General features: G+C 43.4%; 1 protein-coding gene across 2 annotated transcripts in view; it reads right to left on the minus strand.

Moving 5' to 3' along the window:
* Positions 1-581: 581 nt before the first annotated feature.
* runx1 (RUNX family transcription factor 1) overlaps positions 582-14,581 on the minus strand; it is a 48,594-nt gene continuing 34,594 nt past the window's right edge. For both annotated transcript variants that reach the window (XM_062381051.1, XM_062381050.1), the window contains 4 exons: positions 10,734-10,838; positions 8,936-9,133; positions 2,888-3,037; positions 582-2,793 (listed from right to left, as the gene is read on the minus strand). In XM_062381051.1, the coding sequence (XP_062237035.1) occupies positions 2,246-2,793; positions 2,888-3,037; positions 8,936-9,133; positions 10,734-10,838 (1,001 nt within the window). In that variant the 3' untranslated portion in view covers positions 582-2,245. The remainder of the gene's footprint in view (positions 2,794-2,887; positions 3,038-8,935; positions 9,134-10,733; positions 10,839-14,581) is intronic.

A 14,581-nucleotide genomic window follows, 5' to 3' on the forward strand; every position in this document is an offset into this window, starting at 1 on the left:
TTGTGGCCTCTTTGGCAACGGAGTCAGTCCAATCTGTTTCTGGTTTATATCAATGTGACAGTCTGCTTCAAACAAAGGATCATTAGATTGTTTCAACAGCATCAGACCTGCTCTCATTAAGGGTGGAGGGTCATCATTACAGTCTCTCATGAAAGGGAATTCCCAGTGTTGCACTTAAGAGTCCTGTGTAGTTGTGTGAAGGACAATGGAGACAGTTTGAGAGGATGTCAAATTCCAGCCCACTGTCTCACCTCCATGCAATTTGATCTCAGGTGGTCTGTCTCAGATGGTTAAAATAGACAGTCACCGCCAAGTCATCCACATACTCACCCTTTATTTATTTAAACTGGTGCCACAGGAGTTGTATAAAATGTTTTATCATGTGCGTCAGCTGAGTTTTTGGAGGAGGCTTCTATGACAGTGTCTGTGTGAACTGGCAGAGTGAACAAGCTGGGGCTTGTGTGTAGAATTCCTTCAGGTTCAGGAGTAGGAATTGTGGGTGTGTGCGTGTGTGTGTGTGTAAAATACAGATCATTAAGAGACAAATTATCTGACAAATAACCACAGGACAACAGTTGCATTTTCCTCAAGAATATTTATATAAATCACAACCAAATGTGAACTATCAACAGTTTCAAAATAAAACACGTGTGTGTGTGTGTGTCTGTGTGTGTGTGTAAGAGAGAAACAGAGCGAACAAGGGAGGACGAAACCATATTAAAGATGCAGTGTCCTTTACAGCAATGGCTATATACAGTACAAATTAGCTGTGGATCATGGGTAAAAGTAACATACACATACTCAACCACCCACACACACTCACACACACAAGAACAAAGACATGAAACGCTACCAAAAATGGCATTGTGGGAATAAATTAACACATTGCAAAACTTCATACTGTAATGACTTCTCAGTGCAGTGAGGAAATGAGTCATTGAACATCGAGCAGAGACTGGTCTGCAGGCCAGAAGACAAGTCATCTCGGAGTGAAGCTGCTGATGGAACACAAACACAGTTTAAATTTGATTTTCATACCAAGTGTTGCCCCTGTAAAAACATCTGAGTCATCGTTAAGAAACTTCGGAAGATGAACAATCTTCCTGGAATCCAAGGCCATCAATGATAAATATGGGATTAATCAAGCTGCTTAACCAACGTTGGGCAGGTCAGCCAGCTTTTCTCAATGTTGCCAGTTTCACCCGGGGTCTTTAGTCCTTGAGTAAGAAAGGATCTGCCGAATAAATGTAATGAAAATGTGGAAAATCTCAAATTGACCGCAGTTGCTAAGAATCATAATCAAAGCCTTGTCTTAAAGAGAGGATTTACTAGTTGTTTTGATGGGTGAGGCTGACGTACACTGTCACAGTTGTTTTCTGTCCAGATTTAATTCATTTGACCAATTTAGTGAGTGAAGTGATCATGATTCATTATCTTCTTTAAAAGGCAGAGGGCTCAGTTCTTCAACCATAAACCATTGAGGCGTGGTAACAGCATGGGGGGAGTAAGAAAAATGGACGGATGGGGGAAGGAAAACACAAACAGGCCACTACAATATTCGGGATGAGCAAATCATCAAGTCACAACAACAACATGTCTGAGGGAGAAGTCCTGTTAATGTACAAGAGGGAAGCTGAATTGAGATCAGTCCAGTGCTGCTGCATGCACCTTGTCAGTGTAAAACCAAAAAGTTTCCCTGCTGCTTTTCATGTCCATGGTTAAATCCTTTCTGTTTCATAGAAACTCTTCTCTTCTGCAGTCCCGCGTGTCTCTTTGCATCCTGCAGTGAGGCTGGGGGGGGGGGGGGGGGGGGTGGGGGGGGATCAGTCCCCTCACTGCTAAACCTGTCCGTCACTCTGCTTGTTCTTCACTGACCTAACAGTGTTTGTCAGTAGCCTTTTTTTTTTTTTTTAAGTGGCCGCACCCTGCATATGGCGCCTGGTCATGTGATGACGCACAGCAATGTGGTTTTTCCCACATAAATAGAAAACCAGCAACCACGGTCCCAGTTTCGAACAGAACTCCAAAAGTGTTTTCAATTAAGCTCAGCCAACCCAAGTTTGAATTTGTTCATTCTACTGATGTGCGAAGGGTGTAAGTCTGTTGATATTCAATATTTTTGTTACGGTCGACAAATCACATGTGTGTTGATGGAAACCACGTCATGTATTCAGATTGGTGTGTATTTATTTATGCGTCTGCCATCACATGACCACTTCATTAAGAGCATCCTGCCCTGGCTGTGTCAGTACGGTCTCCAGACAGCTTCAGCAGCCGCCATGTTTGTCGGGGAGCTGCTATGGCTCGACTCCACCTCAACGCCCACTCCTTCATTCTGATTGGGCAAGGACGGGTGCAGGAGGGAGGAGCCTGTGGAGGCGTTGGTGCATGGCGGCAGGATCCTCGGAGGGGAGCGTGAGTCGCTGCTGCCGCCTCCCCCGGCCATCATGGAGAACTGGTACGATCCGGCAGCGGTGGAGTAGTACAGGTGGTACGGGGAGGAGGTGGACTGGAAATGCCCATTCTGAGCCTGGTGGGGCGTGTTCGCAGGATAGGGAGGAGGCAGGTAGGTGTGGTACCGCCCTGCTGGGGTGGTCGCCATGGCCGTCGCCATGCTGATGCCAAGGGCGCTGTTGGAGACAGGGTTGTGGGAGGGGGCGTAGGTGAAGGCCGCCGCCGTGGAAGGGTAGTGCACGCGGGGGTCGGAGAAGCGGGAGTCAGGCAAGGAGGGAAGAGAAGAGAAAGATCGTTCCAAGGTCATCCTGGGGTCTCCAAAGGCTGTGAGGTCAGGGCCTGAGAGAGGGCAGAGGAAAAGGTTACAATCCAGCAATCTACTCACTTAGTCCTGCTGTCTGTCTGTGGGCGTGTGCATGTTCGTGTGTGTTACCTGTGAGTCGTGAGGACAAGTCGCTGAGGGAAGAGCGGCCAGGCGAAAGGGGGTTGGGGGCTGTATGGACAGTGGGTGCGGTTATCTGGCCAAGGTAGGGATACGACTGGTCGTAGGACCAAGATGGAGACGACTGCATCTGTCTGGAATCTGAGAGAGAGAGAGAGAGAGAGAGAGAGAGAGAGTTTAATACCTGACACTTTTAAAGTCTTAGAGCAGTCCGTCATTTCATGAGATGGCTGTTTCCAGTGGAGCCCTAATGGGGAACCCCAGAGGTTTAGTATCACACCCCTATAAAATTGTGAGACTCGTCATTTTTTTATAGGGGAATGATAACATGTGAGGTAATGATGCAGATGACATCATCAGGCTCTTCTCCAAAATCCAAAAAGAAGATGTTATTTAACTGTTCTAAGAGGCTAGGGGATGGACGCGTGTACAATTGTTGGAATGGATTTGATTCTACTTTGACTAACCTTAACTTTAAAATATTTTTATAACTTTGTATGTAAAGTGACAAACTATTGATACCATGATTTGTGGAGAGCATGTTGTTTAAATAAAGGCGGATTCACATGAACTTGGTCGTGTGACAGAAGCTGTTGACGGTGAAAGAAAAAAGAAAAAAGAGAGATGGAGGAGAGGAAGCAATTAACTTGGTGTGGGGGCGGACGGATGAAGGGGAGGGCTGTGTGCGCATGCTTGTGCGTGTGTGCGTGCGTGCGTGGGTGTGTGTGTGTGTGAGTTCTTTCATTCAATCCAGCCTTTTTCCCCACAGTCTAATAAATGGCACTGATCATCCGCAGACTTGCAGACAAGCCTGCATATGCATGTGTGTTTGTGTGAGTATGTATGTGTGGATAGACGAGGAAGCAAATTGTACGCAGCAGCCGAGACGCCAGTGAACGCTTTTCAAGTCTTGCCAAGAGCTCTCCCAAGCACTGACGTAAGTATGTGGTGTTATGTGTGTGTGTGTGTGGGTGTGTGCGTGTGTGCCTGTGTGTGGTGTATCTGGGTGGTGGTAAGGCCTAGGCCCCGTGCCAGGCCCCCTTCCTTTCCTGGCTCCTCTCCCCAGGCTGAGAGCACTAATGTGGGCCAGAAGTCATCCAGTAGATGGCGGGCTGGGTGGAAATTGAAGTAAAACATATAGCCTGGCTGCATAAATGTCAAAACTAATGTGTCTGACACATTTATGTTATTAAAACTCACTCATTCCATGTCGCTTAAGTCTGATATGATGCATGCATGCTTATTTTGCCATGTATCAGGGCTGAAAACAGTGGGTGTGTAGCCCCCAGCCAATAGCAGCTCACAGTGTGCAACGGCGGGACACTATAAAAACAACCACCTCCACTTTTCTCCTCCGCACTTTAGAACATTACCACCATGAAACAATCAGCTTCTAAGGGGGGGGGGGGGGGGCTCTTTAATGTTTCTCCCTTCGTTGTGGATTATGTTGCACTGCATGGTATCAGGTTTACTATAAAATCTAAAACTCAGAAAAATGCATTTGAAGTTCTTAAATGCTAGATTTTTTACAGAAGATCCATTTTAAAGTCAGGGTTGCCAGATCAGGTGATAAAACCAGACCCACCATATAGGAAATGATGATGTTTATGCGGACATTCTATGTGCAGTATTTATAACCAGAGAAGTGAAGTGAGCGGTGACGAGCATTAACAGAGAATTGAAAGTTAAGCGGGGGCCGATGATGGGGGAGAGGCTCTCTAGAGTAAAGGCAACAAGGGAGGAAGAGAAAGAAAAAGATAGTAAGGTCTTGAATGGCTTCATAACGGTTTCCTGTTGCTGTTTTCATTTTGAGAGGCATCCGAAAAAAACTGAAATCAGGAAGCACTGAGAGCTGCCTCTCTATTTATCGTTCCATCATGTATGTATTTGTTTTCACAGCCTTAATATTAGTAACAGTTCGGTTGCTATCCAATTCATGCAACCCCCAGTGAAAGAGTTAAAAGAGACGAAAATATTACCCACTATTGCACTAATAGATTCACATCTATGATGAGGACTAGGTAAGAACTCAGAGTTCCAGTTTGAGTTACAAAGCTGAAGATATTCTGCTCTGTTATGCAGTACTTATGTACTCACATATCCATTTCCATTACTACAGTAATTGTAAAAATGTTCATCTTATGTTCCAGAACTCTACTTTCGAACTTTCGGATCTGGATCTGTCCAGCTTCAGTTTAAATTGATGTTGATCTTAGCCCGTAGTTTAGACTCAGCCTTTCTGGGTGGCAGCTCGGGTGGCAGCTCGTCTCAAAAGTAGCATGTGTCAGCGTCAGTACGTAGTAAGTCTTAACAATGACAGTGTTCCAAGGCTGTGGTTTGGCTGCGTGCGCTGCCTTCACATGGAACCTTCGAGCTTGTGGTTACAACATGGGAAGTCGTGCTTGCTGTTCCAGTGAACAATGTTGCTGGGCGACGGCAACATGGATGCCACGCAGTCCTGTTCCTCAGACTTATTATAAAACTGCAAAAGAAAACTTCATCCTACTAGAATCACTATATATTGGCCTGCAATGAAAAAATAAAGTGCAATGGCCTCTAAACCATTTCTGAAAATGTCAACAACAAAAAAACGAGTGGGCAGGTTGTCCACTAACCAGAATAGGATATTTTATACAAGAGTATAATTAATAGTATTTATGCATTATCCAATGGTGGAATCTTCAGAGGAAGGAATTGGTTTCAAATTCTGACATTTAAATTTTTTTTTTCTTCTAGTAGCACTTCCTGCCAGGTGACTCTCATTTCCTCCTGTCTTGCTTCCTCACTTACAGACACACACATGCACAGATACGAAGGTGTACTACAACAGACGCACTCACACGCATAAACACTCAGAAAATCGTCACTACCGCTGACGGCCGAAGAGGAACAGATACTGTCTTCTGGTGCCAAATAGAGTATCCACGGTTACACAAACTCTCACGGGTACAACACACACACACACACGCACAGACCACAACAGATCTTACTAAAACCACAAGGAGGAACAATGAGGTTGGATGCAAGCAGAGTGCACAAGTTTGGGAACACAGTTTTGGTTTCTGCCTGTTAATAGATGATGGTGCATGCTGCATTGCACTAACATTGAGTCTGTATTGAAGCTCCAGAAATGTGTGAAAACAGACACATCTTCATTCTCCACAAAATATAAAAGAGGAGCACTTCATCCAATTGTGTTTAGTATGAGCCTGAATTCCTATTTCTGCATTAAACACTTCTAAAAAGTTGAAAGTCTCTCACTCAAATTGCCACTGAATGAATGTTAATATAAAGGGAGAAGATTTCAGGGTATGGGAGTGCTTTCGGTTTCTATAGCAAAATGAAAAGCATCACATGGGTGATGCATACCCTGCATCAGTGTTATTTTCGTTGACGACCCTTTTCCCATGACTAAGACGAGACGAAGACGTAACGAAAACGAATCTTTGAAAATAAAAACTATGACTAAATCTATTTTAACTTTCGTTGACGAGACGAGACGAAAATGTTGGTGGTTGACTAAGTCACAATAGTTTTTAAAACATCATCGTATCAGGCCGTCATGAAGTATCAGGAGCGGGCGAGTGAGTCGGTGTGTCTGTGTGTGTGTGTGTGTGTGTCCTCTCAGATGGCGCACCGGTCTGTAGCTCCGCCCCCCGCCCCGCGCACTCACTCAGAGAGACACAGTGAGAGCAGAGCTCGTTCACGTGGAGCAGCCTCTCAGTGACTGACTGCTTCTTAACTATGGAAACAGTGAAAACACAGAGTTTCTCTGGTCTCAGCTGATCAGAGATCAGCGCCTCAGCTTCTTGATCAGAGCAGAAGCTGCAGTTGGTTTCTAACGAGCTGCAGTTTCTGTGTTCGCCTCCAGTCTGACCTGCTCTCACTTTTTGTTTTCACATTTAAAACTAAATATATATTTTTAAGCTATTAGGCTCCAGCTATATGTTTTATAGAAAATGAGTTTAATGTGGCTATTAAATGTGACTAAAACTAGACTAAAATGGAATTAGTTTTCGTCGATTAAAATTAGACTAAAACTAAGAAGGATAAAAATGTCTAAATGTGACTAAAACTAAAATGCATTTTCGTCAAAAGACTAAGACTAAGACTAAATCAAAAATAGCTGCCAAAATTAACACTGCCCTGTACACACTTATATACCTAAACCCATTTTATAATGACATCATCATGACATCATCTATACCATATGAGGACAAATGATGATGGTTAATCCGACTTAGCTGTGGGTTGTTTCTCGAATCTTAATGGCTGCAAATCATAATGTATCACTACACTATATGACAATCTATTCAGGCTTTAGGTCTTATAGTCACTCATCACATGACATCACATGTCTCTCTATTATTTACAGAGACATCTTGGCAAATGTGTTATTCTGGATCATATTTTCTGGATCATATCCTTTGACTAATCGGCTCCAATAGTTGATCACTAGGAGAAACTGTTCCAAGTAACCTGCTGCATCATTTGGTAAAATGACTGGGTCATCTCAATACCTGTGAGATGTTGTTTCACTTCAGGAAGTGACAAGTAAAAGACACAAACCCCAAAACGTCTCTTGCCTCTGTGACCAAGCTGCTTTCAGACCAAGGCTGAACTGATTCACCAACAACCAGCCAATCACACACTGAGTAGACATGGCGTCACCGTACATGTAGTAATTCTTAGACCTCATTTCTGGGCAGGAGTCACGGACAGAGGTTTCTCATTAGACAATAAAATTACTGTAATTTTATTTGCTATGTTCTCTTCGACTTGCTGGTAAAACCTGCTATTCTTTGTGGAAATCATTTTCTCTTTTAATTGAAACAATGACCATTCATAGTTGAATGCAACACAAATGCTGCATGACTCAAGCATTTAAATTTACTGTTATGGCAGCCACTTCGGTGGAATTGACCATACTCTTCCAGCTTAACCACATCGGCCTAATCATCCCTGTTTTACGCAACTGACCATTTGAACATAACCCGGGCGGCTGTGGCTCAGGAAGTAGAGCGGGTCGTTGGGCAACATACTGAACGCCAAGTTGCCCCTGATGGCTGTGCCCAGGACGGGTGAGTGTACAATAGAAAAAGTTCTGCCCACATTGGTACACAATGGGTCTGTGAATGGGAGAATGGCAAAACTGTATGGTATGCTGTGAATGGTCATCAAGACTAGAATAAAGCAGGGTATAAACTCAGACCATATGTCCTAACTTTTTTTTTTCAGCCCAGACTTCGTTAATATAAGGATTCCAACCATGTAGAGTCATGCATAGACTACAGTGGTACCTTAACACTTTTCGGTTGCAGCATGTCATGTCTATTTAAGAACCACGGACCAGTGACTTTCCGGTTCTCTGGAAGGACATGTATCACGGCCCCTGATAGTCTAGATGATTGCCGCATTACATCATATTTGAGCTCATAGGGAAACTGAAGCAGTAGTTCCTCAGTATGAAAGTTATAGGGCTGTGGCTAAAGTGTCTAGATGCTGAAGTGTCCTCAAGAAAGACACTAAATCCAAAATAGATTATTGTATAACAGCTCTGCTTAGGATAAAACGCCACAAATACTAAGGTGGCCGAATTATATAAATGACGGGAATCAACATTTTATGGCAGTTTACCTTTTTTTTTTTACTTCAACTCAGATGTTTGTGTTACTATGAAGAAACCAAAATATTACACTACAAAGAATAATCAGAAAAGGGTGCATTTGCTCTATGACAGAGCTATTACAGTTAAACTGAATGCCTAAAACCTTACTGGGTTAAAGTGACACTGATAAATACAACATGTCCATCTCACTTTAATTTGGTTAATGGACGGTTTGAATTTGGTTAACTGAGCCGAAACAATGAGTCGCTTTGTTTCAGCTTCCCTGTTGAATGTAAGTGACTGCACCACGAATACAGGAAGTGTTTGACAGGAAAGAAGACACACTCTTCTTCTTTGCTGTTTCTTTTCTTGTTGTACTGATCGAGGCTGATTAGACATAAATGTAACCATTGTTTTTTCGGGGCTCTTACCAGCAGTTAACTGCGTGTGCGTGGGACTGGAGAATGTGGCCGAGCCGAGTGCTTGGCGGGTGTTGGCGGAGGGTTGGTGGTGATGATGGTGAGGCGGCGTCACCCTCATCGAGCTCCGCCTCAGCTGCTCCAGCTCAGTTAGCCGCTCAGAGAACGCCAGTGTGCCTGGTTTGACCTCGTCCATTTTCTGACGATGACCTGAGTTGAAATTGTCATGATTACCGATCAACGCCCATAAGTATACAGCCCCAACACCAAAGTTCTGCAAACTCAATCCAGAGCTGGTAGTGTGCAACACAAAGCAACAGAGAGATATTTTCTCTGCAGATTACTCCCTGCTTGTAATCTGATTACATATTCCAAGGATTTCAGCAACAGTAAAAACTCAAAATAGGGTATAAATGTCCAGGCTAACACGCTCTGGCTGTGAATCTGGCGATGGGCGCCGCATAGGCCCACATGTGTGTGTGTGTGGCGGTCTGTCACGCTGTCTGTGGTGCTGGCTGCACTTCAAAGCACTAAGACTGAGCTCCAGTTACAGGCACTTCCTCCCAATGGGGGAAGTGTGCGTGAATGTGTATTTATACTGTGTGTGTGTGTGTATGTGTGTGTGGGCGAGTTAGAGACGAGTGATGGTTATTAACAGCTGAGCGGAGCTGGCAGGAGTCTTCTTCTCTTTCCGTCACCTCCCGTCTCTCCTCACTGTGCTGACCAGTGTCGTTCACTTCACTTCACCTCCATTTAAGAGGACTTTTAATGCGTGTGACATACATGAGTTTTGGCAAAACAAACTCGCTCTGCCTTTTTTTACTGCGCTTTATTCTGCCATTAGAAATCCCCATGTTTCATCACACACCGAGTGGGAGAGGAACTCAGTGTTGCATCAGGTTCCTCATTGACTCACTCAGCCGAGTCTTTGTCTGAAGGGATTTGAGCTCATGTCTTCATTGTGTATCTTCTGTCATACTCTAACTTTCTCAAGCAGGGCTGTGCCATAACATGTGCTTATCTTTGCTTACAAAAAGTGAATTAAGATCAAGCTGCTGACCTCGATGAAACTGTTTAACTGGCCTTAAAAATGTAAATTGTTGTCAGCCTTATCAGCTTCTCTGCTGGTAAGGTTGTAAACACTATTAATATCAATGGCAACAATACCATTGAGCATGATAACACGCGTGGTTAAGGTTAGAGAACGATAATAAGCTCTGGTTAAGGCTGGGAAAAGATTGTGGTGGTGGTTCTATATGCCTTTATGCTATCATCCAAAATATTCTCAATTTGGTATCTTCCTATTTGTCTGTGCAGACAAGTAAATTCCCAACAGTGTCATTTAGTATCATCCATTCTACATGCAGGAGCCTGTAACTCATGCACAGTCAAAGAACAAATGAAAAGAGGCAAGAGGAACGTTTTCATATAAACATTGCAACTCATTAGGAGTAAAAGGCAGCATTAAGCAAGAATTAGAGTGTCCCTTATGTGACAAGGTAAACAGTTACAGGTTGGGGTGGTAGATGGCCATATAGCATGACAGTCTTTCCTTTTGAAGGTGTCCTAAACCTTAATCATTGGTGTATCACAGTGTTCTGGTTTTGGTTAGCTCTGGAGTTACATTGACAGTGTATCATGTGGATGTAACTACAGCTGTGTTTGTGGCAATCCATTTAAATAGGGAATTAGATGGGACCCACAACTTGACCCTGTGGGACTCCAGATGTTATCTTTTTCTGAGAAGGAAGATGTCAACATTTGTGTGTGTGTGTCGGTGTGTGTGTGTGTGTGTGTCGGTGCAACTCACGTCGTGGCTCTCTTGGACCGTCCACTGTAATTTTAATAGCTCTTTGGTATGTGGCCACTTGAGGAGGGTTGGTGAACACTGTGATGGTCAGGGTGAAACTCTTCCCTAAGAGAGGAGAGGACAGGAAAAGAGGGAAAGTGGAGGAGGACAGAGAGATGGGAACAGAATAAAAGAGATGATGAGCAAATAAAAAAGGCAAGGGCATAAAACCTTTTCAAAAACAGAGGTTGACGGTATTGAGAACCTTTTGTGAAGCTAGACACTCTCCTATTGCTTCCCTATATCTCTCCTCAGCTCCCCCTGTGCTCCCTAAATATCCCCTGGGTCTGCTTTATTCATTAAGTCATCTAAGTCATGGACCCCCCCAGACAAGAATAAACCAGGAACCACTCTTTCTATTGCTCTCTCCTGACCATAGCTTTGATTATGTTGTCCTAGCGTATGACTTTAATGGCTACATGCCCTTATATAGTACATACTCATATATTAACACAACACAGTATTATGTATGGTCACTGTATCAAGTGTTTTGGACTATGTGGGTGTGTGTGGTTGCATGTGTGTGTGTGTGTGTGTGGGGGGGGGGGGGGGGGGGGTCACTGCCAGCCTTAGTTTTGGAAGTAGCGCTCACTCAACACAACGCTTGCTGTAAACACACACTTGCAGACCACCACTGTTGTCTGCCGGGGCCGAAGGGAAGTTACCACGTGCAGACAGTCTGATTCAGACACATAATATGAGGGTAACGCCAGGTGTTCCTTACTTCTCTCTAACCCTGCTCCCTTTTTTCTCTCTCTCTCTCTGACCATAACCGCAAACTGCATTTGGACTGTGACAGCTTGTACCCATACTAACTGGGCTCCACTTAGCCGTAACATAAGGGCAGGGAAACTTGCTTAAATTGAAAGCAGGCTCCCCACTGAAGGGAAAGATTGTGGTACAGCTACATTTAGCATCAGTTAAAAGGGTGTGTCGCTGGCTACGGTGCAGTTGACGTTGGCCTCTTTTACCGTGTACAGCTCATGGCTATAGTGGCTGTGGAGAAACCAGTTGTGAGAGGCTGCTTGTGTGAAGTTCACAGGACTGGTGGGGATTTTTGCAAGTGGAAATTGTGTTTTTATGCTTTTTTAGGGTTTCCCTTTCCGCTAGTGCGAAACAGTTTTGTATATTAATAGACTGCCAATTTAAAAAGACTGAAATAAACAAAAAGTGTGACAGTTTAATATTTAAAGAGGCTATATGTAACGTTTCATTCTCCAAGGGGTTATTATATGCAAATCTGAGCAGCGTTACCTCTGCTGTGCAATAAGAGAAACTTACAAAGAGCACCTTTAGGCACCAACTCCACTGAAAACTGTCTGCTCTCCATGTAGGTAGATGTTAAGAAAGTGTTCTTGATTTATACATTTGTTATGTTAAATCTAAGAGTGCTTTGGATTATAGATTCATCTTTTCAGTCTGGACTGAGCCTTGACAAGACAGGTTAAAGTCTACTCACTGTTGTTTGGCAGTTGTTGGTCCATGTGTGACTTTGTATACTTTCCTCTTATTAGATTTACACAACTGGGGCATGAGTTGTTGCCGTAAAATGAAATGTAAACCACACTTTACTGACACTGGCCCTGTGCCTGCTGGTTAATGATAGTTGAAAAGTCCATCTACCATACTGGCAGCCACTAGAGGGTGTGTTGTCACCTCAAACCTTCCTTCTTCGACATATGCACACCCACCACATACTGTATATTCTGCTCCACTCACTGCTACTACTACTTTGTAACCATTACTGAATAATACCACATCGTCTTGAGGGACGATGGATTGTGTTTTTGTTTAGGTTGTTTACTCAGAGAGTTTACAGTAAGAGATTTGGCTGATAGAGAGAGGGGGGAAGGAACAGCTGAGGTCTTTGTGTCTGTTGTGTCTATCAGCCAGCCGGTCGCATCCTACTACACACACACACACACACAGACACACACACACACACACACACACAGATGAACACACAAACACGATGACTAATTCTCCAAGGCATATGCCTAGGACTTTTTTTCTAGTCACCCCCATGTCTCCCTTCCTCTCTGTAGATAAGAGTGCATTTCACACATGAGGTGAATTGTATGTATGTGTGTGTGTGTGTGTGTGTGTGTGTGTGTGTGTGTGTGTGTGTGTGTGTGTGTGTGTGTGTGTGTGTGTGTGTGTGTGTGTGTGTGTGTGTGTGTGTGTGTGTGTGATATAGAGATAGATACAGAGATAGTGTCCATCATGTCAGGGCTTGCTGGATTGGGGTACAACTTCTTCAACAAAGCGTGTGTGTGGGTGTGTGTTTGTGTTACCGGGACAATAAGTTAGTGTTTATACATTTGTGTGTGTGTATGCGTGTGTGCATGTGCATGTACAATGTTGTGAAAGAGAAAAATGATGGTCCTGTGTTTAAAAGAGGAACTAAAAGAGAGACTGAAAACCGGTTGCAAATTGCACACAAACACACACGCACACACACACTCACACACAGAAACACAGCACAGGCATATGGATGTGAAAGGTTGAACCATCATATTAAACTGGCCATTGGCAGATTTTCTTTCAACAACTCTGCTATCACATCTGCATGGAAACAACTAAATAACAATAATTTTCATGTGACAGATAGATGTTTCAATGTAGACAGGTGTTCCTATTGTATGTTTATAACGTCTTTATCAATACTGCCATATATATGGGACATATGCAGGACTGAAACGCCTTTATCGCTAATCCCTTGAGACAATTAGGAATATATATAATGTATACAGATGTGACATTGTCACAGGATGAGAGAAATAGCTGCATTTACATACAAAATGGCTGCAGATGTAGTGACTGGTGCATGTTAACTAACATTATTAGTGCTGTCAACTGATTCAGGTTGTTTAGCTTCAGGTAAAACTTACACTTATATTTATAAAACTCTGAAAAATGTCAAATCAACGGGATTAATTCACCCTCACTCTTTGAAATGACAGCTACTTACATGCAAATCAATGTAAGCCCTGTGTAAATACTGCACAAATCACGAGTGTTTCACTACCTGTGAGTGATAGAGTTGTAACTCAGCGCCTCTGCAAAAAGGGAACACTGACAAAAGTTTGAGAACTCCCACCCACACACACAGAAACACATAGAGAAACCACTAGTCAAACCACTAAACCACCTCATTGGTGTCGGCTGCTGAACTAACCACTTCCTGCACGGACAGTTGATGACAGTTCGGGGTTGTAGAATCTCTGCACAACACGAGGGCCGATGTGGGTGGTTATCACTCAACACCGTAAACGTTTAATGTATTGACAGTTTGCTACACAAATTGTGGTGGAAGAGCTCTAGAAACAAAAGACGTGGCCATAAATAAAATGTCATCACACCCATCACTTCAGGCCAAAATATGAAGGATAGGTCTGATGGGAGTAATCCCATTTGCAGGACCCAAACCAAATCGTACAGGAGCTATGTGTGTCTCCAGAACCTTTATTTCTCTTATTCATATGTGTCTTATTGCTCCATCTTTATCCAAAACCGATTGGCCACATATCAGTGAGCCACACTGTTGCACTGGATGCATTTATGAGGTGTTCTCAAAGATTTCCACTTTACACAAAAACAATCGGCTGAAGGTTGAGAGACACACACATGGTGGGAAAGTCAGAAAGTATTGAGAGATACTTGTGGTTTGGATTTTTTCATTACGACGGAGTAATATGGCCAAATGAAGAAAAGATGAGAATAACGTTGAGAATAAAGTCTTGAAATGAGTCATGATATTTTGAGGAAAAGAAACTTTGATACCCTTGCATTTGACCACTAACAGACAT

Source organism: Platichthys flesus, chromosome 22, assembly GCF_949316205.1.
Source record: "Platichthys flesus chromosome 22, fPlaFle2.1, whole genome shotgun sequence".
NCBI lineage: Eukaryota > Metazoa > Chordata > Actinopteri > Pleuronectiformes > Pleuronectidae > Platichthys > Platichthys flesus.